General features: G+C 41.6%; 2 protein-coding genes across 4 annotated transcripts in view; one reads left to right on the top strand and one right to left on the bottom strand.

The window, feature by feature from the left end:
- Positions 1-22,990, top strand: part of LOC144755680 (solute carrier family 22 member 7-like) — a 177,675-nt gene that overhangs the window by 115,789 nt on the left and 38,896 nt on the right. The window contains exons 6-7 of the mRNA XM_078644851.1: positions 18,878-18,987; positions 19,098-19,312. Of these exons, the coding sequence (XP_078500977.1) occupies positions 18,878-18,987; positions 19,098-19,312 (325 nt within the window). The remainder of the gene's footprint in view (positions 1-18,877; positions 18,988-19,097; positions 19,313-22,990) is intronic.
- The window catches only part of LOC144755679 (uncharacterized), a 274,169-nt gene that overhangs the window by 220,298 nt on the left and 30,881 nt on the right, over positions 1-22,990 (bottom strand). The window lies entirely within an intron of this gene.

Raw genomic sequence — 22,990 nt, 5'->3', positions numbered from 1 at the left:
TTGAAAGTTTCACCTAACATTCAGAGGCAATACTCAATAAAGCAAGAAGCTAAAAAACAGGTCAAGGAGATCTTATATCAACTTGAATACCAGGGGGTCATTGAAAAATGTACCTCTCCAATGAACAATCCTTTGTTTCCCATCTCTAAACCCGACAATACATATTGTCTAGTTTTAGATTACAGACATTTGCTGTCCAAAATGCACATAGTGCTGCATTAATGAATAACATTGTGCGCAGAAAATACAAAAAAACACTCGATATCTCAAATGGATTTTTCTTCCAAAATAAAAGCCGGTATCTGACTGCATTCAGTGCGTTAGGGTCCCAGCGACAATTTTGTCGACTCGCCCAAGGGTATAAGAATTTGATGAAGAAGCATTGTCCTATGTGGATGATATTTATCTGACGGGCGATGACTTAGAGAGGCACTTGACCAGGGTAAGCACCATTATTATGGGCTTTGCCACTGAGGGCTACAAATGTAACTTTAAAAAATCAAAAATATCCCACCTCAATGTCCTTTTTTTGGGATACGAACTGTCAAGTGAAGGGAAAAGTCTGGCAGCAACCTTTTTAGAAAAGTGTGCGCTGCTCCAACTTCCAAAATTATTTAAAAATGTACAATCAATACTAGGAGTAGTAAGCAGCAATACAGTTTGGCTTGTGCTATCATTTAAGGTCACATGCGTGATGGCAAGTTCCATCCAGTTGCACAAAAACGCAATCTCTAGACTGCACGGCTCAGTTGGCAGAAATAAAAGCACTAATACTGGTACGTGTAAATACGGATCACAAATTACCTACACTAATCGTGTGTGATTTCTTTTACAGTGTACAGTTGTACAATGAGTACTTACATCCTTGGGAACAAAACGGGTTTAAGGCTGCGAAAGGTGGCACAATTTAGCATGAAATGGTATGGGAAAAGGTAGCAGAGTTAAAAACCAAGCTACCAAGGACTCACATGATCCCTACATTGAGTCATCAACGTGATGGCGTTCATGTGGAAAGGAGTTCATTGGCTGATGAAGCCGCAAAGGGGGCTGTTCACACAACTTCCGTAGCTGCACTCACTTGTTAAAATACGAGAATAGACAGAGATATTATAGTAGCTATCATCGCATCACGCAAAGGCAGCACAGCAGTACCTAAAACATTTCCACTCAAATACTCCTACAAGTTAGATGCACAAAACATTCCATAAGCTCAGATTCCTGGATTGGGGGATAGAGTAATTCCAAATATGGATCGTAGGCAAGGTTTAATACTAGCTGCACACGAGGGTTTGTGCTCTGCGCACACAGGTGTTACAGCAACTATTTCCTTACTGAAACAGCGCTATTGGGGGTCAGAGTTAACTGAGCAAACTAAAGACTATGTCTTGAATTGCAACATCTGTCAGCAGATGAAAGGCTCTACAGTAGCAAAACATGCGCAGACGACATTATTAAAATCAGACAAACCTCAAGTGTGTTTGTACTTGGGTCACTGGGGCTCTTTACAAATGGACGGGGCTTACAAAAATATCATGGTTGCAGTAGATTCATGCTCGAGATTCCCATGGGCCTCAGCGCTCTGCTGACGTTGTGAGCCTTTATCGGCACATACGCAGTTAGCACGTTACATTCTGACTGCGTCCCTGTGTTTATCTCTCGGGCTTACAAAGAGGCCATGGAAGGAATGGGCATAGCATTTCGGTACTCCTCTCCGTACCATCCTAAGGGAAATTCAGTTGTAGAGAGGAAAAACCGGGACTTAAAGCAATCTTTAAGAGCTAGGGTATTAGGCAAGGGCAGTAGTTGGGGCACACACCTTTATGGGGTACAGCAGGTGTTAAACAACCAGCCAAGAAACTCCCTAGGGGGTGTCACTCCATATGAAGTCCTCTTTGGGACACGAATGTGGGTACCTGATCTTGATTGCGAAGGTGCAGTGGCGGATGAAAAACCATTTGATATCCATGATCGTTCAGCTGTTTTACATTATCTAAATGAATCCAGGACAAAACAAAGGAATGTCTATCTAAAGCAGAGCACCACTGAGGAAGTCAAGGTAGTCACGGCAAGACATGTCTGGATCCCAAAATTCAGGGATCTGGTCAGAGAGAAGATTGCGGACAAAAAGGAATTTGGACCTTCATACAGAAAACCTGTACCAGTCCTTGCAGTACACGGAACAAGAACGGTGCTGCTCCCTGCTCTTGCTTGAAAAAAGGAGAAAATATTTATCTCACTTGACTTAATCAAACCACACTATGTGTGCCTTACTAAACAGTAGGCCTTCTGGACTCCACTAGCTACAATCCAAGAAGTTCAAACAGAAAGACTCATCACGTTTGAAGAGCTACCTGTAAGCAATAAATGACAAAGCAACACTTTTCGATCGTAAATGGGATTTTACCCAAGACTTGCTGCTTTTTGATTATAAAATAATGTTCCAATTTCACAATGGTACAGAACAAGGTACTTAGCCATCAGAAATGTGAAGCTACACTGATTGTAGGAATGTCATAAAGATATTTGAAACTTCCCTCGGTTTGGGTGATCTATGTTCTCTTGGAGTAATCAATAGGGAGCTCCTTTTCCTGAACTCGCGGCTGTTTTTCTTGCCACCACCGTTGCCATCTACATTACCAGAGTCACTGACAGGCATTTCTGGGGGAGGCCACTGAAGGACTACAGGCCCCATCAGCCCCAGCGGTGCACACGCCACTAACGCCGCCAGGAAGGCGCTTAAGAAACTCACAGGGCTCCAACAGTGTGGGACGTGCACGGGCATGCAGGGCCGCACCCGGGCGTAGCCCAGGCCAAGGGCGGCCCATCTGCGCCCCATCGTGACCGAACGAGGCCGGGCAGGGCCATAGATCCTGGTCCGGTATCGTGAAGATCCCAAAAAAACAACGGTAAGGGCTGGGTCTAATTTACCTTGTCAATACATTTTGGTGTATCCCAAACCAACGTGGGAAAAAGAAAGTTGATTCTAAGTAAAGCGAAGCCCGGGGGAAAAACAAATCAAGCTCGCTAGCTACAGGAGACCAGGCTCGTCAAATGGAAACAACCTTAGAGCCTGTACAACATGATCAAAATAAGAACAGTAATTCCCATACTCTAGAAGTAGCCTGCTCCACTTTAATGGGGCCTTGTGTCTAGTTACAACCGCTTGAAATATCCACGACTTCAGACACTTCTGATTTGTCATCACTCCCATCAAAAAAGTGCAAGAAGCAATCTTTGCTTCTAGAAAATAGCTCCCAAAACTCAAATCAATCAGTTAAACAAAAAAAGGCAAAAAAAAATCAGCTGGAAAAGGAACAGGCTCTGCAGATCCAGCATATCACATTCAAGGCATGAACTTGTTGTTTAAAAAACTACACAGGAAAATAGACAATATTGAAAGGCGTGTCACAAACAAAATTAAACAAATACAAAAGGATATTTCCCATCTAACGGGGTTGGTCACAACCTTACTCTCATCAAATGTGAGTCAGAAGCTTTTGCCTAGTAGCAATCCTCCCATGAAAGTATCAACTGTTCAAGTCTCTGATAACGGAGTAAAAAGAAACACAATTAATCTAAAAGTGAGGAACTGCCCAGAAGTGTCTCCCACTACTAGTGCTACAAAATATGGGGTTAACATCACACAAAATCTTAAAAAGAAGCCTTATCCAGTATTGGCAGATGCAAATTGATGGTCAACACTTCAGAATCTTGGGGGTCACTGAAGAATCGAGTTGTTCATTGGTTTTCAACAAATACCCTTTGTAGCTCAAGTATTCACACTCAGGAAATAATGATGTTGAGAATAGTGAGTTGGGTGGGCAATAACTGAAAACATGTGAAGGTGACTGTATCGTTGTAAACTTTCATACCCCTGAAGTGGTAGCTTCCATTTTAGGAGAAGTATCAGTAAAAGATAAATGGCCATCTTTCTGATTGGATGAGGGTATTATTGCAGTCCCCCTTGGTTATTTTTATAGACCAAGAACGGAGCCTCCCCTTCCAAGAAGCAGATCCAACCCTAGCATTGCAACACATACGCTATTGACGATTATGAATAGATTTGATAGATGAAGATTCCCACTATGATTGCAATTCCCATTTCCCTCACAACCTTTATGGTGAGGCAATTAATCATGAGCGTTAACCTTGAGATGGTGGAAATATACGATAGTTAAGGAAGGCCAGCTTCACTTAGGTTTTGTTGACCTTACCAGGGCTTTTGATTTAGTAAATCACGCAAAGCTTTGGCAAACGCTGGATGGGATGAGTGCCCCACACGATATAATAGGTCTCCTATCTCAGATATATGCCTACCTAACTTCAAGGATACGCTATGGCCCTAACGGGGAATATACCTCACAATTTAAAGTTACCTGTGGAATTAGACAAGGCTGCGTCCTCGCGCCCCTTTTTTATTTTCTCTTTATATATTAATGGTATCGATTCTTCATTACAAAATTTAAGGGCAGATGTCCCAGTTGTTGGCAAATGTATAACCCCTGTTTTACTTTATGCGGATGATGCAGTCCTAATTTTGAGGACTGCAAACGGCCTACAAAGCCTAATAGATAATTTCTAGGATTTTATGACTGCAAAAATCTAAAAATCAACTTGAGTAAAACTAGTTATGTCTTGCGGGAAATGTAAAACAACGATTAGAAGACATTACGTTGATGGAGTACCCATCGAACGGACTACTATTTTTTCATATCTGGGGCTCCTTTTTAACAGTTATGGATCATGGAACGCACATATTAATCTCTGTAAATTAAAATGTATAAGATCGAGTGAGGCAATTTTTAGACTCTCTAAAAAAATAGGCAATAAGCCAGTGAGCCAAATCCTTAAGCTATACGGAAGTAAATGTATAACCGGTGACATTTATGGTGGAGCATTATGGGCCAGGACATGTATTTCTGCACTACAAACCCTCGAAAATAAATTTTTAAGGAGGGTACTATCTGTACCAAACTCAAGGGCCACCTTCATTGCTCACAAGGAACTAAACACACCTTATATTGGTGACTTGATTAGTATGGCTGCGCTTACATTGTGGTTCAGAATATGGTCCAAAGATGAGATGCATTTTACTAAAGACATAATAAAGGACTGCCTTACACTAGAATAATATAGGAAGATACCATGGTTAAAGTATATTTATAACCTTTTATCAGAGTGCAATGTGACAGTTGATCCCCGCAACCCCAACACTATTTTGAATTATACCAAAGGGGAGTTAAAAAAGAGATTATTGGAATCCAGAGAATCTGTGAGAGATGTGGAAGCAATGAAAAAATCACTTGTTAGTTCTTACTGTGAAGGCCTGATTTTAGCAGGCATTCAGCCATAACCAATAGGAATAAGACATCCGCAACATAGATTTTTTTCTAACTCTGCGTTTTCAGGTCGCCTTCCACAAGATGGGCAAGTGGGGTGCCAACCTACCTAAATGCCCGCATGATGGCAAAACGCTTCAGTCCACTTTGCACTTTTTACCTTTTTACACATTTTATAGGGACATCAGAAATGCAATTTAACGACTTTTGTTTATGGTTAACGGATTGTTTACGTATAAATTTGCTTTTATCATATATGTAATTTGGAAAATGTAACAACATGTAATACCGGTATTTGCTTCGTACAATTGGCTATAAAGAGAAGAAAGGCCCTCTCATATCTGGAACTGTTGAATTATGAAAATTAATAGCTACTCATCTTGATGAAATTGTTTACATTCTCAGATTATTTTTATCTTTGGATAGTTCTGTGATGCCAAGTAATATTAATTATCTTGTCTGGTCTGAATTTATACCTAAATGTTTTGTGTATGGAATGCTCTATTTTTTATACTTCACAGATGAAATGATTTGTATGAAATATTTATTATGATGAATTGTTTTTATATAGTATGCTTTTATGGATATATTGTGTATATTCCGAATAAAGCTGATTTGATTTGATTTGACTAAGCAACAATGCTATGGAACTTGTTCCACTTGAACCAGACATTCAAATTTAAAATGAACATCAGAATAATTCACAAGTTGCAATTAGACCTTATAAAGAAGTCTACATCAACGTGCCACATCAAGAACAAAAAGCGATTTCAACTAATCCCGATCCAATGACTACAATTGATCAAACTGCTTCTAGCTATTTCATTAACTTTGATACATTTTCAATGGATCCAAGTGAGCCGGAAATGACGCCAGTCAAAACACCATTCAAGAAACAATTAAAGAACTTTCTTCTCTTTCTTCAAAAGACATACCTGGTATCACTTTAGATTGAACTCTGGGTAATTTCTGAGATATTGATTTTTCTTTTCTGGCTAGGCTTAGTACTAACTTTTTAGTATGCTTATTAATGGACACTATCTTCAACGAATTTCTACAGCCCAAAAGGTCAACATACTACTGAAGCCACATCCATCATCACACCGTGAGCAAAGAGACTTGTCATCAGTCAACATTACAGCAGTTCCTATACCGAATGGTATGTATGGGACTAGGTTGATTTTAACATATTTGGCGTGACCGAGCATTTAATAATGAATTCTGTATTTAAAATTTCATTAAGTGATATCATTACCTCAGGTACATTTTCTGATGATTGGGATACAGAAACAATCAATAACGTGTTTTCTGATTTAGAGAAAACTGCTGAATTTTCTAATAATGAAATGTTAGAGGGTTCTTCAGATTATGACACATTGTACTGTTACCAACATTATTGTCATAATTTCCTGCACAAATCCATTTCAGCTAGGAATGTTTTTGAGTACCATCAGTACCATCAGTGGGAACATTGCCCATCATCACCACAAAGTAGTTCACAGGCATTTGCACGGATATTTTCAAATTTTTCAGGTTTAACAACCCTGATTCAGCCTCATATTACTATAAGGTTGCACCAACATCAGCACTGAAAATTAGGTTGACAAACACTAAACAGATTTACTCTGCATCCTTTTTGGCCCTTTTTGGATTTCGAAGCCAGAGTGGGGAACTAGAAGTGTTTCTTATTGGTACAAAATGCAAGAAAGCGGTTCTCTCATGTGCCAGGATATTGTTTAGCACTGAGCATGCAACGGTTCAATAGCGAATCTGTCTTGCCACATGAACGGAACTCCAGCTGCCGTGATCACGCCAGTGTTCAAGTTACTTTTGAATGGGAGTTTCTTGATGCTGAATGATCAAGGTTGCTGTGGCATGCTTCCGGGCAAGTATTGTTTCCTCCGACAAATACAGGCAGGGAGGCACCGCTATGGCCTTCACTGAATGTTTCTTTTATACAGTTTGATGCTTTGAGCAGGATGACCTCCACTTGCGAAACCTTTGAACTTCAAATCACAAGGACCTCGACAGAGATACAGGCATTTATACGTACCAACTGCACCCCTACATTTTGTAGAAATGGTGGGTCTTATCTTTAATATGTCAGATATGAGTGGTATTGTACACCTATTTAAGATTATAGGGTCAGGATTCCTTGGCACCTTTCAAACAATCCTTGGAGTTATTCCTAACTTTATAACTCTGTATTTGGAAGCATTTTCGGGGGTCTACCTCTGATCCTGCTCGCAATAGCTGGAATCCTGATTGTCGTTTACCTGCTACTCAATGGACAGATCAACCACCAGCGAGATGGCAAAAGCTCTCCTGGAGAGATATTACTGTGAGAGCAGGGTACAACATCTGGGTGCACCTTGCCTTCGGGAAGTAAGTGCTTCTTGGTTCCTATCGTTCAGACCAGTCTTTGACGACTGCATCGTGCCTGTTTTCTGATGCCTGTTTTGTGGAGGAGAATGCGAGTTGGACATCTGTCTGACACCTCTAATGGAGATGCCAGCGGCCTTAGACTCCAGGCTGGAACCACTGCGGTCCCATGCTCGACTATGTCCTCAGCATATTCCCATCTTGACAACTGAATTCCTCCTGGATCCGCAGGTGCCTTTTACAACTGAGTTGAACTTCAGCTCCACCATTGGCACGAGGTATCGACTACAGCACCAGCTGCCTCTCTACCAGCTGTTGGTAGCCCTGAATTTCATCTATACACCCTTGACGTGCTATGCAAGGTATTACAATGCTTGTCTCTTGCGGCTTCAGGCAGCGATAATGTTGCATCTCCCAGCCAGGACATTTAATCTAAATCTGTCTCATCATGTGCTGGTAACAAATTCTGATTTTTTTTTCCCTTTAATTCAACAAAATTCCTCAAATTGATACTTTCCATAACAAAGCCTGACCTCTAATTAAGCTTGCAGCAGTTCAATGTGTATGATCGAACTAATTTAGGACTGTGATTTGCGGAACTTTAAAACAGAAATCATGTTTCAAGAGAACATTTTTCTCTCCTAGTTTTTTAAACTATTTTTAAAATGTTTTTTTATGCTTTTGGAAACATTTTAAATGGCTCACTGATAATTTTATGTGCTGACACCTGGTTAAAATGTATATCTCAATTGTGTAATATTATTGTTGAGTCTTAGGAGGAGTGGGCGTTATGTTTCATATCGGTATTCTAATATAGGTCTATTGAACATTGTACTATTTCCCTACATCATCTCCCCTACATTTCCATGAACGAGCATTATAAGGACATAAGTCCTAATAAGGACAGAACGCCTTATAGGGACAGAACACCTTTAAGAATTGACGCCTTATGGACTAAACCTTTCACCTAGTTCCATGCAGGTGGAGGGTTTTTTCCAATCAATACTGCTAAGACTTCATCCTTAGCCCAATGAATAATTAATGAGGACACTACCCAGGGGGTATACTTCACCTCTCCTATCTACGCACAAGGTTTAATCCCCAACATCCTCATACTAAACAATGGCTAACACAATCACAAGGACTGTATAAATACAGCACCTCTTGCTATCAGTAGTTAAAGGGAACCAAGACTTCAAGGCCGACACATTGACCAGAGACGCTGAGGCTCCTGTATGCAGTCGCTCCAGCTGACAGTGGTCTAAACATCCCTTGTGGGGTGTACGACTCGAGGCCAGGACAAGGTCCCACACTCATTATTCAGGTTAATGGGCGTTCAACTAAATCTTAGCAGGATTCTTGGCTCTTAGGGTTATTAGCTCTTTCACACCTACTCACATGCTAGGTACACTTAGGTACATCTAGACAGGCATCTTAGGAGTATCTGCTTTATTTTATAAATGCATTTTACATTCATGTATATGTTCATGACTATTGCAAAATGGCAGAACTGTACTATTCCTTTTTATTCACTGTACCGCTGATCCTATATCTCTGTTACTGTGTAACAGTTGTCGCAGCACATATATTTTACACTAGAAGAAAAACGGTGCAATAAATTCTTATTGTGAACACGCTCAACTGTTTTTTCCGTGTATCTCTCTGAGACCAAATGAGCAAGCATGAGTGACTGGGTGAAAAGAGGTATATTGTCTCCACGAGTCTGAGGAATCAGGGTTTGTGATGTTCTGAGGTTGCCAAATACGAATCTCTCTGATAAAAGGAGATTCTAGTGGCACTGTGAGCGAGCTAATGCAAACAAGGCCAACACACGCGGTGGGGGTGCACAGAATCAGTCTACCACCAGACGGATGTATGACATCACAATGCATGCTTTCACAACGCATGCCTTTACAACGCGGTTTTCACAACGCATGCCTTTACAAGGCATAGTGCTTTGGGGAGCTGGATAGTGAATTGTTTAATGTACTATTCCAACTCCAGTCCCCGTGGATAGTAGGGAAGGTGTTGGATAGTAAATTAAACCTATTCCCTATCCTAGAGCGCCCCCCAGCGCAATGCGTTGTAATGGTTTGCGTTGTAAAAGTTGCGTTGTAATGGCACTGCGTAGTAAAAGTTGCATTGTAAAGGATGTCTCCCCCACCAGACACACAGTGTATGTTATCCAAAAGGGCAGGTCCTGCAGGGGTACTATAGGAACTACACTACAACTTCTTTACCCTGCAGACATAAACCAATGCCCACTGATTGCAAACAACCATATGGGAAATGCTCAAATAATGAACAGCACTGAGTTTGGCTTTAATTTGATCAAAGAAGTACTGCAAGCAATCTGCCTCATGGCGTTGCAGCATCAATAGGCTTTTGACTTAATACCAGAGATGGAGGGAAGAGTATGCACCAATACTGAGGTGACTTGCTGCACCTTTATTCCAGGGATTATGATCGCAGATTCCCACAGCCTTTCTGTCCCAGCCTTTCCGACACAGAAAGGCTGTGGGAATCTGATTTGGGGGGGCCCCAGCAGGGCCCCAATGGGTGCCAGGCCTCCAGGATGGTAGCCATAGGTGCCCCCTGTTGATCCCTGCACCCGGTGGCAGGCACTTTGAGGCGCATGCCACCGGATGCAGGGATGAACCGCACCTCTGTTCTTTACAATGAGAGCATGTATTCTGTTCGGAATGCATGCTCTCATTGTAAAGAATAGGAGTGTGATCAAATCCTACTTGTTGGGTTGGGACGGCCGACAGGAGGTCGGTCGGTCCCAGTTCCTAAATGATGTCGGGCGGACTCAGGTCCGTCCAACATCTTAATCGGGTTCTTAGTGGTTATATTTCCTTTTTTGTCCTGGTGTCCATTATTTTCTAAGTTATCAACATCCCGGGACATTAATTACTGAAAAATATCCAATCTATTCCCTAGCGACAGAGTTAGACAGTACTTGCATTTTTTGTGGAATTCTGTATTTAGGATTATTAGCATTTCATTTAGTACCCAGAGACAAATTTTGGACCATTTTATTACATTTGGGGGCCCCTCCGTATCTCTGTTATCAGCTGAAATTGTTCCACGAACATAATATTGCCCAAATTAGTATGGAAAAAATGGTGAGTTTACTGATCCCATACCTATAGACAGAGGTGTACAGCAAGGCTGTGTGCTGCCCGACCCTCTTTTGCCATTTTATTAATGGTCTAGTGGAGACCTTGATTGCGGGGAGGGACATGGACGACCCAGGCCGGCAAACCGAAAGGTGCCAGCCTCGATGTTCGCTGATGATACCATCCAGCTATCCAGGTCCCCAATGGGAATACCGAGGGCCTTAGACACCTTTTATTTCTTCTGTAAAAGTAGAGGGTTAGAGATCAATCTACAGAAAACCAAATATATGGTATTTAATGCAGGTAATAGCACACAACCAAATCCCCAGTTAGATGCAAAACCATTGGAGAGAGTGACTGTTTTTGAATAACTGGGGACCACACTCACCGAAACAATTGAATGGGGTGCTCAAATAAAGAAAGCAAGTCTAAAATTAGCACAGACAACAGGGGGTTAGCTAAGATGCTCAGAAAGTGCACCCATAAAACAGTTGGACTGGTGATGGAAATTTATAAAACCCAAGCCAGGGGCGCGGTCCTGTAAGGGGCAGAAATCTGGGGCCAGCGGCCACCTAACTCCTTATTCAAAATCGAGCATTCCTTTGTCAGGCAGCTCCTGGGTCTTCCCATAAGCACACCACTTATGCCACTTCCAATAGATCTTGGGGTTAGACCAATTGCAGAGGACGTTGTCCTTAGACCCCTTCTATTCTGGAGACGCTAATGGAGAACTCCAGAATGGATGTATGTCATGACAACGTGGACTTTACCCTGCGCTGCCATTACGATGCATCCATTACAATGCAAGTCGTTACAACGACTTGCGCTGTAGGCGCTTGATTGTGGAATAGTTAAATTTTCTATTCCAACTCCAGCCCACGTAACGGTAGAGAAGGTGTTGGAATAGAAAATAAAAACTATTCCTTTACCAAGAGCGCCCTCCAGCGCAAGTCGTTGTAATGACATGCGTTGTGATGGCAGCATCGTAATGGCAGTGCGGTGTAAAGCCCGCGTTGTCATGGCTGTCTCCCTCCAGAATTAGCCGCATATAGGGAAGAGCTGAAGGAAGTGCTAATCTTGCAGTGAGTAAAACGCCATGGCTGTCTTACATTAAAAACTATTTAGCTGCAATGGGACTGGGTGTCCTGTGGGCCAGTGCTGAAGAAAGCTGTCGGACATATCTAGGAAGGCCTTGTCAGAGAGTTTCAGGGAGTACAAACTCACCCAATTACAAAGGACCTCTGCGACAGGTGCACTGACCGCAGAATTCTTAGAGATAAAACATCAATACAAGATGGAACCCGTACTCGATAATATCCAGCCAGCTCTTGCCAAAAAGCTCCATTTACAATGTGGATATGGGGTACTTCCACTACGTGCTTTTACAAATAAGTGGGGAGGTACACCAACACAGGGATGCCCGGCATGCAATAATAATACACCAGAGACGGATCAGCATGTACTATTTTTCTGTCCAGCATATAAGAAGGCGAGAACCCGATGGTTACTGCAGTTATGCAGAAATCTCGGAACGAACCATTGAGCTCAGGTTTTCAGGATACTAAAATATGACACCAGTATCCCTATTGCGTATTCAGTTTTTTATACTTATTTTCCATGTGGTGTGCACGTCGAGCCATCTTAAAGTTAGGGCTTGCCTGATCTGATCAGTTTATTCCATGACTGTGATTGGTCTCTTTTTAATTTCATTCCGTAATATTTTTTATGATATATGTATGCATTTTGTATTTATTTATTCTATTTTTAACCTCTATTTTTATAGGATTTTTATAAATAATATTGTAATGCACATGCACTTTACTAAGCAATTCGTATCTCGAACAATGAAAGTCATCTTAGAATATTCGAAAGGATGAATTGTACTGTATTTTTTATCTGTGCTTTTATGGCCGTAATGGCCGAAATAAAGAACTTCTGACTGACTGACGGACTGATAATTCTTGTAAACTTTTACTTTCTGTTATTGGTTGTTAATTAATTCATATCAATTCACTAAATAAGGATTCTTTTCTATTGTCAAGTTTGGCTTGCCCTGTAGAATGCCCTGCAATTGAATATTTCTTATCTTTTTTCGCCTTACATGAATTTTAATCAGCTTAAGTTTTATTACATATTTATATGTCTCTATTCTGGTTTCCATGTAGTCAAAGTGCTGATCTGGACAAAAAAGAGTTATTTATTGAATAATGATCTTCCATCTACAATGTCGTTTAATGAATCTACAAACAAATTTTCATTTTAAGTGGCTAGAGCATTTCTGTTGGATGCCTAGCTGGTACTTTTTTAATTTGACTTCTCCTGGTTTTCCTCTTCCTCTGGTTTTTTAAAGTCCCCATCCTCTTCCACCAGTGTGTTTGATGTATATATCAGTCTCATTTCCTCTGAAAAAGAGATAGTTTGGATTGGTTTATCATATCAGCTTAATGTTCCTTCCTTTTCCACAACTGATATCTATGTCAGATTCATTCATTTCCTCTCATGTTGAAAGCTCCATTACTGTCTTATCCAATGCATGTTTATTTTTAAGTAATTCAAACTGTTTTGAAAGGTATACATTCTGCCTTCCATGCAGTCTCTCCAATGTCTTGTAAATTTCCTATGTATTCACTGTTTAACATCCTCTTCATATTATTTGTTTTATATTTTCCTATATATTTTTTTTTTCCACAAGTATCTTGTTGTGATCCTTTTTGCATGTTTCATCAAAATGTCCATCATATGTTTGGAACTTTTCATATTAATTTCATTCCATTCTTGTAATAATTCAGAGTAGGTGTTAGAAGGATTAGTTACCGCATTTTGTAATCTTCAATTCTTCCTTTTTCAGCATACCTTAAACTTAGCTCAGCAAAAACCTAGATATACATTTTTCAGGGCAAAACCATCCTCTTGGTCTCCATCTTGGTGGCCGTCCGAGCTGGGCTTTCTTCCCGTCCCCATTAGGATGGCTAGGAATCTCAGAGTGAATATTAATGACACACTATAGCCTTATTGCCCGCCGTTGAGGGCTATACCGGCTAGTAAAGGCCCTCTCCAGTGTTAAAGGCCCGAGCCGAAGGCGAGGGCCTTTAACAAGGGAGAGGGACTTTAATAACCGGTAAAGCCCATCTACGAAGGGCTATAAGGCTATTAGAACATTCTGCCACTAGAGGGCAGAATGTTCTAACAAATAAAACAAATCTTTCAGGGAGCGCGAGGGGCTTGAAATCCCCTCAGGCTCCCTGAAGCCTTTGTTCACAGCCAGAGCTGTGAACAAAGAAACATTGGAATGTTAGAGCTCCGGGCTCATACCGGCCATTATAAGCCTGGAGCTAACCCATCGTTTTCAGAGGAGCTTCCAACATTCCAATGTTCTAATAAATGTTACGCAGTTACATCAGCGGCTTTTATGTTCACCATTTATCACAGCACAATTCAGTAAACTTGCCATAACAGCTTCAATGATAGCAAAGATTGTCTATTGCAATGGCCTATAACCTAATGCACATTAATCAGTTACAAAGAAGTTGTAAATACTGCAGAATGCAGCTGACAGGCTTCTGCTCAAGATTCCTAAACATCAATCTATCTCCAGGTATCTGTAGGAGCTGCATTGTCTACCAGGTAGACATAGGAACCACTTTGCATCACGTACTAAGCACTGCATGGTCAACGACCAACCTTTCTGAGAAAAAGTTCCACCTCTTATAGGCCAGGCAGGGACCTCCGTTCAGTCACGGCCAATTTGATGACAGCCTCTAGATGCCAGAAACCGGTCCTTGGAAGCTTGTTTCCGGTCCAGGGCAGACATGGCTTGGCAGTTCGGGCTGGACTGTTCCCATGAGGCACAGGGTCAGACTGATTTGCATATAGCCATGTCTGAACTGGGGTGGCAGAGTTGGCTAAAGAACGGTGATGGATTAAACCCAGATCTTTTGACTGGGTGTGAGTGTTTGATTGATTCGGATGCTCCGTCCATCACCACCCCCTTTGTACCGCTTTTGGCCGCCATAAGTGTGGCAGAGTATGCTCAGACGTGAGTCCCTTGCTCACTTTGCCACTGGATTCAAGCAAGCCGGGCTGAAGACGGCTGGAATGCCAGAAACCGGTCCTCGGAAGCTTGTTTCCGGTCCAGGGAAGACATGGCATGGCAGTTCGGGCTGGACTGTTCCCATGAGGCACAGGGTCAGACTGATTTGCATATAGCCATGTCTGAACTGGGGTGGCAGAGTGGGCTAAAGAACGGTGATGGATTAAACTCAGATCTTTTGACTGGGTGTGAGTGTTTGATTAGTTCAGATGCTCCGTCCATCACCACCGCCTTTTGTACCGCTTTTGGCCACCATAAGTGTGGCAGGGTATGCTCAGACGTGAGTCCCTTGCTCACTTTGCCACTGGATTCAAGCAAGCCGGGCTGAAGACGTCTGGAATGCCAGAAACCGGTCCTCGGAAGCTTGTTTCCGGTCCAGGGAAGACATGGCATGGCAGTTCGGGCTGAACTGTTCCCATGAGGCACAGGGTCAGACTGATTTGCATATAGCCATGTCTGAACTGGGGTGGCAGAGTGGGCTAAAGAACGGTGATGGATTAAACTCAGATCTTTTGACTGGGTGTGAGTGTTTGATTGGTTCAGATGCGCCATCCATCACCACCCCCTTTTGTACAGCTTCTAGATTCCAGCATATGTCCTAGGGAGGTAGGAGCTTTGTGACAGGAACTCCTAGAGCTTGGAACACACTCCCTCTTCATGTAAAATCAATGCCAAACCTACTGGCCTTCAGAAAGGCTCAGAAAACCTGGCTGTTCTCAACAGTATCTCATATCACAAGGATGGTATAAATACTTAGTCAGTTTCTATTTCAGATCGCAAGTTTAAATAAACATGCGGCTGCTTTCAGCTAGCGCCAAGACGCCCTACGGGTAATTGAGGAGCATATTACCAAGGCGGGCGATATGTGATTATCGCCACTTTAGCGGCCGTTTTCGGCAGCTAAGTGGTGATAATTCTATCGCCCTATTAGCAAGCTGTCGCTAACAGCAGTTAGCGACAGCTTGTATGCGATAGCGAGGGGTTTGGGGCCCGCTTTGCATGTCAGCGATATTTATCGCTAATGTCATAGAAAGTGGGCTTACCCAACCTGTTAGCGACTGAAAGCAGTCGCTAATATCGCTATCGCCTATTAGCAAGTCAGGTGGAAATATTCGCGCTAAGAGCGAATATCTCCAAAAACGAACGCCTGCTCGGACCAGTTCTTAGCCATTATATCCAGTGGGAGTTGGATATTGTGGCTAAGTCCCCATTGGCGATAATGCGTGAATATCGCTGTATTCTCAGCGGTATTCACGCATTTCGCCGCTAACGCCTGAAATTTTATCGCATTTAAGATAAACGTTGCTAATATCAAGTTATCTCTACTATAAAATCAGGCAAAGCACGGCAATAAAAAAAAATCGCTAAGCCCATTTAGCGATAAATATTGCTAGTTGTTAGTAATATGCCCCTTAGTGCTTTAAAAAAAAAAGTAATATAACATACCTCTTTAGCCCAAATAATCCTGCTACATTTTGTATACCTTGGCAATTATGGAGCTACTCTGATGCAGGCCATCTTACTGCTCTTAATGCCCTACCTGAGGAGACTGCCATTCAGAAACAATCCTCTGATGCTGGCTGCACAGTGCTCAACCCAAGTAAAACTCCTTGTAGTTGTTTAACTCTGTGAATGCAACAGGGAACTGAGACTGAATATCTCAGAGAAGCAAAGTGGTCGCAAATAGCGGCACACTCAATGTTGGTGTCCATTTGAGGTTGACCAGTCCCTCATCACTGTATATAATTCAAAGAGTTTAAGCACTCGAGGAGGTTTTGCCCATAATTTAATGTATTTGTGACAAAATGATTAGAAAACACTGACACATTTTAACCATATTTGGTCCTAATCACAGGCAAAGATTTAGGGGCACATGCATCATTGAAAATTGCATTCGCAAATGGTGCGAATTGCAAAAATCGGCCGTTTGCGAATGCAATTTAAACTTTTGGGATGCATCATAATTTTTGTGCTTTTTGCAATTTAAGAAATCGCAAAATTGCGATTTCTTAAATTGCGATTGCATTTAAGGAATGTCAAATTGGGATTCCTTAAATGCAATGCATCAAACTTAAAAAATTAGCGACTTCGCTAATAAGGGGAGCAAATTACCATGAAGTTGACCTTCATGGTAATTTGCGAAAACGTAGAAAAATGCACTAAAGTGCATTTTTCAAAGTTCCATTTTACACACACACATGCCCTTGGGGCATGCATGTGTGTGTGCAAGATGTACTTATAGGCAGATTTCAGGGGTGCAACAGGGTGTCCTTTTGACACCCCTGCACCCTTGAAATTGCATTCTCAATTTGCGATTCTTTAGTTGAGAATCGCAAATTGAGAATGTCTTCCCATTCATTCCTATGGGCCTCTAGGCCCATAGGAATGAATGGAGAGGTATTCCTTAATTGTGATTCTCAACGAGCCTGGGACTTGTCATTGGTCCTTTAGGTATCCAGCAAACAGTAAATGTCACTTAGCATTAATGTGCAAAACAGTCCTTGGAAATTTGCAGAAGTTTGAAATTCTTAGCCGAGGCAGCCATTCATTATTTAACGCTTGAGCCACATGCAGGAAGGCCCAACCAAAGCATTACCTTTTCAAAGTTTAAAATCTTCAGCTTATCAGGAGGAAGTTTACCTTATTCCTTTATCCATGTTTTTCAAGCTCCCAGGCTCTCATTTATGAGATTTTGTCATAAGTTAGAGCAGCAAATCACTGTGCTGCACTGCCCTACGCCAAAGGGAAAGGGCAGTAATGCACCGTATTTATGCAATACGTTAAATTCCTGTTCTTTCTCCCTGTGCTGGTGCCGTTTCAACTGCCTAGCACCAACATAGGCACCCTTGCACCTCAGTGCAAGGGTGCCTTCATTGCATGCTGGATTGTTTTTGTGCTGGAAGGGACACCTTCCTTCAGCGAATCAATCCTAAGAGGTGTATTTTGGAAAAGATGAGGAGAAATAAACACATTTCGCCTCACCTCTGGATGCGTAAAGATTTGGGACTTCACCAGATTTACATCATTTTGTAAATCTGGGGCAATGTCAAAATCCATGGGTGTTGCATGCACACACCCACTGCAACAACCATGGGCACAGAATAGGGTGACACAGTGCATTAAGCTGCATCGCCATACCCTAGATTTATGGACCACTCAAAGCTATGCAGGGCGGCTTTGCGTGGCTTCATAAATCAGATTCAGATCCCTGCGTCATGCATGCACCACTTTACGTGGTGCAAAAGTGACGCATGGCTCTCATAAATAACCCACTTAGTGTATGTTGCAACAGGTCATGCCAGTCACAACCAGCCAATTTAAGGACCTCTGAATAACTGGCATTTTTATTAGAAATGTTTGGGTACTGAGTGAGAACTGCAAAACTAATTTAAACAGTTATCTTTCCAATAATGGAAGCTATAAAGTAAGTACAAGTAATATCAGCTGTTATGGGAAATCCCTGATTAAGCACCATGGGGCTGATTCACAGAACTAACTTAAGACAAAATCCTAAACTTACTACTTTTGGTATTCACAGAAGTTAGGATTTTGTCTTACGTTTGTCTTAAGACAGACTTAAGTTAGGATTTTGTCTTAAGTCTGTCTTAAGACACATTTAAGACAAAATCCTAACTTCTGTGTATACCAACAGTAGTAAGTTTAGGATTTTGTCTTAAGTTAGTTCTGTGAATCAAGTCCCATGCTGCAGAGAGCCTGGGAATGAGTGTTAGGACTTTAATAGAGTGGCTTGGTTGTATACCTATGACCATGTAATGATTATGGTGACATGTACCCAATCTAGTAAGAGCAAGATTAAACCCTTCATCAGTCAACAATCAGTAGACACCAAGCTAAGCTGCAGACACACTCATGCAGACAAGAGTAATTAATTTAACTAAATAACCAAAAGTATCTGACTTTTTAAGGTACTTTATTGTTCCTAGGTACTCAGTAAAATGGCAGAAGTTGAGAACACTGGTATAAACTACACATTTATAGACTTATTCCGAACTCCAGTACTGAGGAAAATTTCCATCTGTATAGCAGCTGCATGGTAAGGAAATTAATTATTTTGAGGTTCTAAAATGTGTGATCATTCCTTGTTTTATGATGCAGCAGAGGGGCCAGCGTATTCCAAGTGATTGCTTGTCACCTCTTTTGTAGGCTTGGTGCATTTCTCTCTTACTACGGAATAAGCCTCAACATCAGAGGCTTTAAGCTGGACATGTACATGACCCAGTTCCTCTTTGGAGCCATTGAAAAACCATTCAAGCTGGCCGTATACATCTTCCTGAAGAAGGGCGGGCGACGTCATGTACTGGCAGGGAGCCTGCTGATCTTCGGCTTCTGCATTGGCATTAATATAGTCATCCCAGATTGTAAGTTTTTTTGGAGAGCACACTTTTGTATAATTATCTTTTTCTTCAAATAATTTTTCCTATTAATATTTATTCAATATCTATATATATAAAAACTAATGTATGTCTGTCTGTCTGTCTGTTTGTCCTTTATGCGTTACTACACCATTCATCCGATCGTCATGAACCTTTGGGAAGTTGTTGAGTACACTCCGGCAAAGGTTTCTGGCATAAAATCTTTTTAAATATCTGCCCCCTAGGGCCCTCATAATCTTTGAAATACTGATGAACACACAAGATGGAAAAACAAAAAATCGTGTATCCACAAGCACTCGAATAAATAAATAGAAATATAACACCATTCACGCGATCGCCATGAAACTTTGGGAAGTTGTTGAGTACACTCCCGCAAAGGTTTCTGGCATAACATTTTTTTAAAATATTGGCCCCCCGGGCCCTCATAATCTTTCGAATACTGATGAACACACAAGACGGAAAAACAAAAAATTGTGTATCCACAAGCACTCGAATACATAAATAGAATTAAAACAGCATTCATCCGATCGCAAGGAAACTTTGGGAAGTTTTTGAGTACACTCCCGCGAAGGTTTCTGGCATAAACTTTTTTTTAAATATTGGCCCCCGAATACTGATGTACACAAGACGGAAAAACAAAAAATTGTGTATCCACAAGCGCTCGAATAAATATATAAATTAGAACAGCATTCATCCGATCGTCAGGAAACTTTGGGAAGTTGTTGAGTACACTCCCGCAAAGGTTTCTGGCATATATATTTTTAAAATATCGCCCCCCCAGGGCTCTCATAATCATTCGAATACTGATGTACGCACCAGATGGAAAAACATAAAATCGTGTATCCACAAGCACTCGAATAAATAAATAGAATTAAAACGACACTTTGAAATGTTGTCCATATTAAAATGAATGTGTTTCAATAAAAATGACACAATGTAAATTAAATGTTATCATGACGAGTTTCCTTGAATTTCCTTTCTTCGGAGATCGCAGCAACACGCGATGGGTAAGCTAGTTGTTTAATAAATAACACAAAAAAAACAAATAATAGCCTCGCACACTAACATGAAGGCAATCTAGGGTGCTCATGCAGGGGCTTGGAACAAACTCACACCTATGTGTTTCCCAATAGCTTTTCCAAAATACACTTACATTTTCAAACAGGAACTTTCACTTAACAAAACAAATTTTCCATACAGCTGAAATAAAACAATTTTGAATGAAGGACTACACATGTAGCTTAGATATTCATTTCCAATTGTAAAGATTCACCTTCTTCTCTATTATTAAAGACTTCACTATACATAATCTCCTATCTTATTTAAATTGTTTAGTTAGAAATAACTATGCTTCCACTAACCTGAAGATCAACTACAAAGCAAGGTGGAAAAGAGATCCTTCTGGAATGTCTTCAACACAGGCCAAGACAAGAGAATAAAATAAAGTTGCCCAACTTTCTCCATTTCCCCATCATTTATTAAAATATGTAAGAGCCAATTTCCTGAGATTCATTAGCTATCTCACTTAACTGACTGACTCACAGCCTTGTGCCCTGGCTCAAACAACTTCTCAGCAGCTTCATTCTGGCTTCAACCGCTCTCTGGTGATCTTTAGGCTGAATGCCTCCAAATTTGTGGGATGTCAGCTCGCCCATCCCTGGAGGCTGACGGAGTGAAACAAGGTCAGCGGAGCCAGGGCACGTGCCAGCTTAGCCCGCTGCCATCATTTACCAAGAGAGGACACAGAGGACAAGGGTCAAGAAATCTGAGGAGCCTCTCACCCACAGCTGAACAAACTTTTGACGTAATTTCCAACAAGCATTGAAAATGCAATAGGTCTCGCCTTTGATTAAATTAAGGCCATTTGCTTTGGTAATGGTATTGTATAGCAAGGTATACAACGTTTACAACGAAACTTTTACAACGACCTACCATTACAACACAACTTTTACAACGCAAACTATTACAACGCATTGCTCTGGGGGGGCGCTCTAGGATAGGGAATAGGTTAATTTACTATCCAATAACCTTCCCTACTATCCACGGGGACTGGAGTTGGAATAGTAAATTAAACTATTCACTATCCAGCACCCCAAAGCGCTATGCTTTGTAATGGTATGCGTGGTAAAAACCGCGTTGTAAAGGTAGGCGTTGTAAAAGTATGCGTTGTAACGTCATACATCCGTATAGCAATGAAAATTGCTTTTAACTTAATGAAAGGCGAGACCTATTGCATTTTCAATGCTTGTTGGAAATTATGTTAAAAATTAGTTCAGCTGTGGGTGAGGGGCTCCTCAGCTTTCTTGCCCCTTGTTCTCCCCAGTGAGAGACACAACACAAGTTGACAGGGGCAGGGCATGGCCAAGGCGGAGCTCTCCAGTCCCACAGGCACAGTAGCACAGGATCTACAGGCCCATAGAGGCAGAGAGACAGGATCTACAGGCTTACAGGTTCAAAGGCTGAGAGGCAGCATCTACAGACCAACAGGGGCAGAGGGACAAGATTTACATGCCCACAGGTTCAGGGGCAGAAACGCAGCATCTACAGGCCCACAGGTTCAGGGGCAGGACTCTCCAGGCCCACGGGTAAAGGGCAGAATCTACAGGCGCACAGGTACATGAGAATATGGCATGACTCTCCAGGCCCACAGTTACTGGGGCAGAATCTACAGGCACACAGATACCTGAGAAGGGTGGCGGAATCTGTAGGCCCAGAGGTACACCGGGAATGGAAGGGATTCTAGGTAACAGAACATGGAGGGAGCCAGTCAAGTCACCCCATCCTGGATTTCCCTGGGTGTCTATTTTTCAAAAATTTATAGGTTTGCTAGGTTTCCCTAGGTGCCGGCAGATCTAGGGTTAAAAAAAACGTTGCAAAAAAAGGGTAATTTTTCACTGTGAAAATGTGGTGTGTCCACGTTGCGTTTTGGGCCGTTTCCTGTCACGGGCACTATGCCTACCCACACAAGTGAGGTACCATTTTTCTCGGAAGACTTTGGGAAACATGGGGTGGGTGGAATTTGTGGATCTACGCAGATTCCAGAACTTTCCGCCACAGAAATTTGAGGACATTTATTTTTGTTTTCGACAATTTGTTAGGTTTGCAAGGGATTCTGGGTAAAAGTTTTAAGAAATGTCTAAGTTTGCTAGGTTTCCCTAGGTGCCGGCAGAGCTAGGGTTCAAAAACTACAGCTAGGCACTTTGCAAAATAAGGGTAATTTTTCATTGTGAAAATGTGGTGTGTCCACATTGCGTTTTGAGTTGTTTCCTGTCGTGGGCACTAGGCCTACCCACGCAAGTGAGGTACCATTTTTATCGGGAGACTTAGGGTAACACCAAATAGTAGAAGAACTTTTATTACTCATTGACTTTCGATGCATTTCTGCCTTCCAAATGAAAGACAATGTGTAAAAAAGAAGTCATTTTGAAAAATGACCTATAATTCTCATGCTAGTATGGGTATTCCCAATTTCGAAAATGTGCAAATATCTACTGTTTCTAAACTCTATATTTTGTTCCCATTTCAGGAAATACATAGGTGTCTTTCATACCGATTCTTCCATTGATACATTTTCCAAGAATAATTACTATATTCCTGGTACATAATAAAAAACCATTGCAAATTGCTGCTCAGTGATTGGCTCTGGGTTCGTCTGGTTCTTGG

This window comes from Lissotriton helveticus, chromosome 5_1, assembly GCF_964261635.1.
Source record: "Lissotriton helveticus chromosome 5_1, aLisHel1.1, whole genome shotgun sequence".
NCBI classification, from domain to species: domain Eukaryota; kingdom Metazoa; phylum Chordata; class Amphibia; order Caudata; family Salamandridae; genus Lissotriton; species Lissotriton helveticus.
This window is presented reverse-complemented; position numbering and strand designations above follow the sequence as displayed.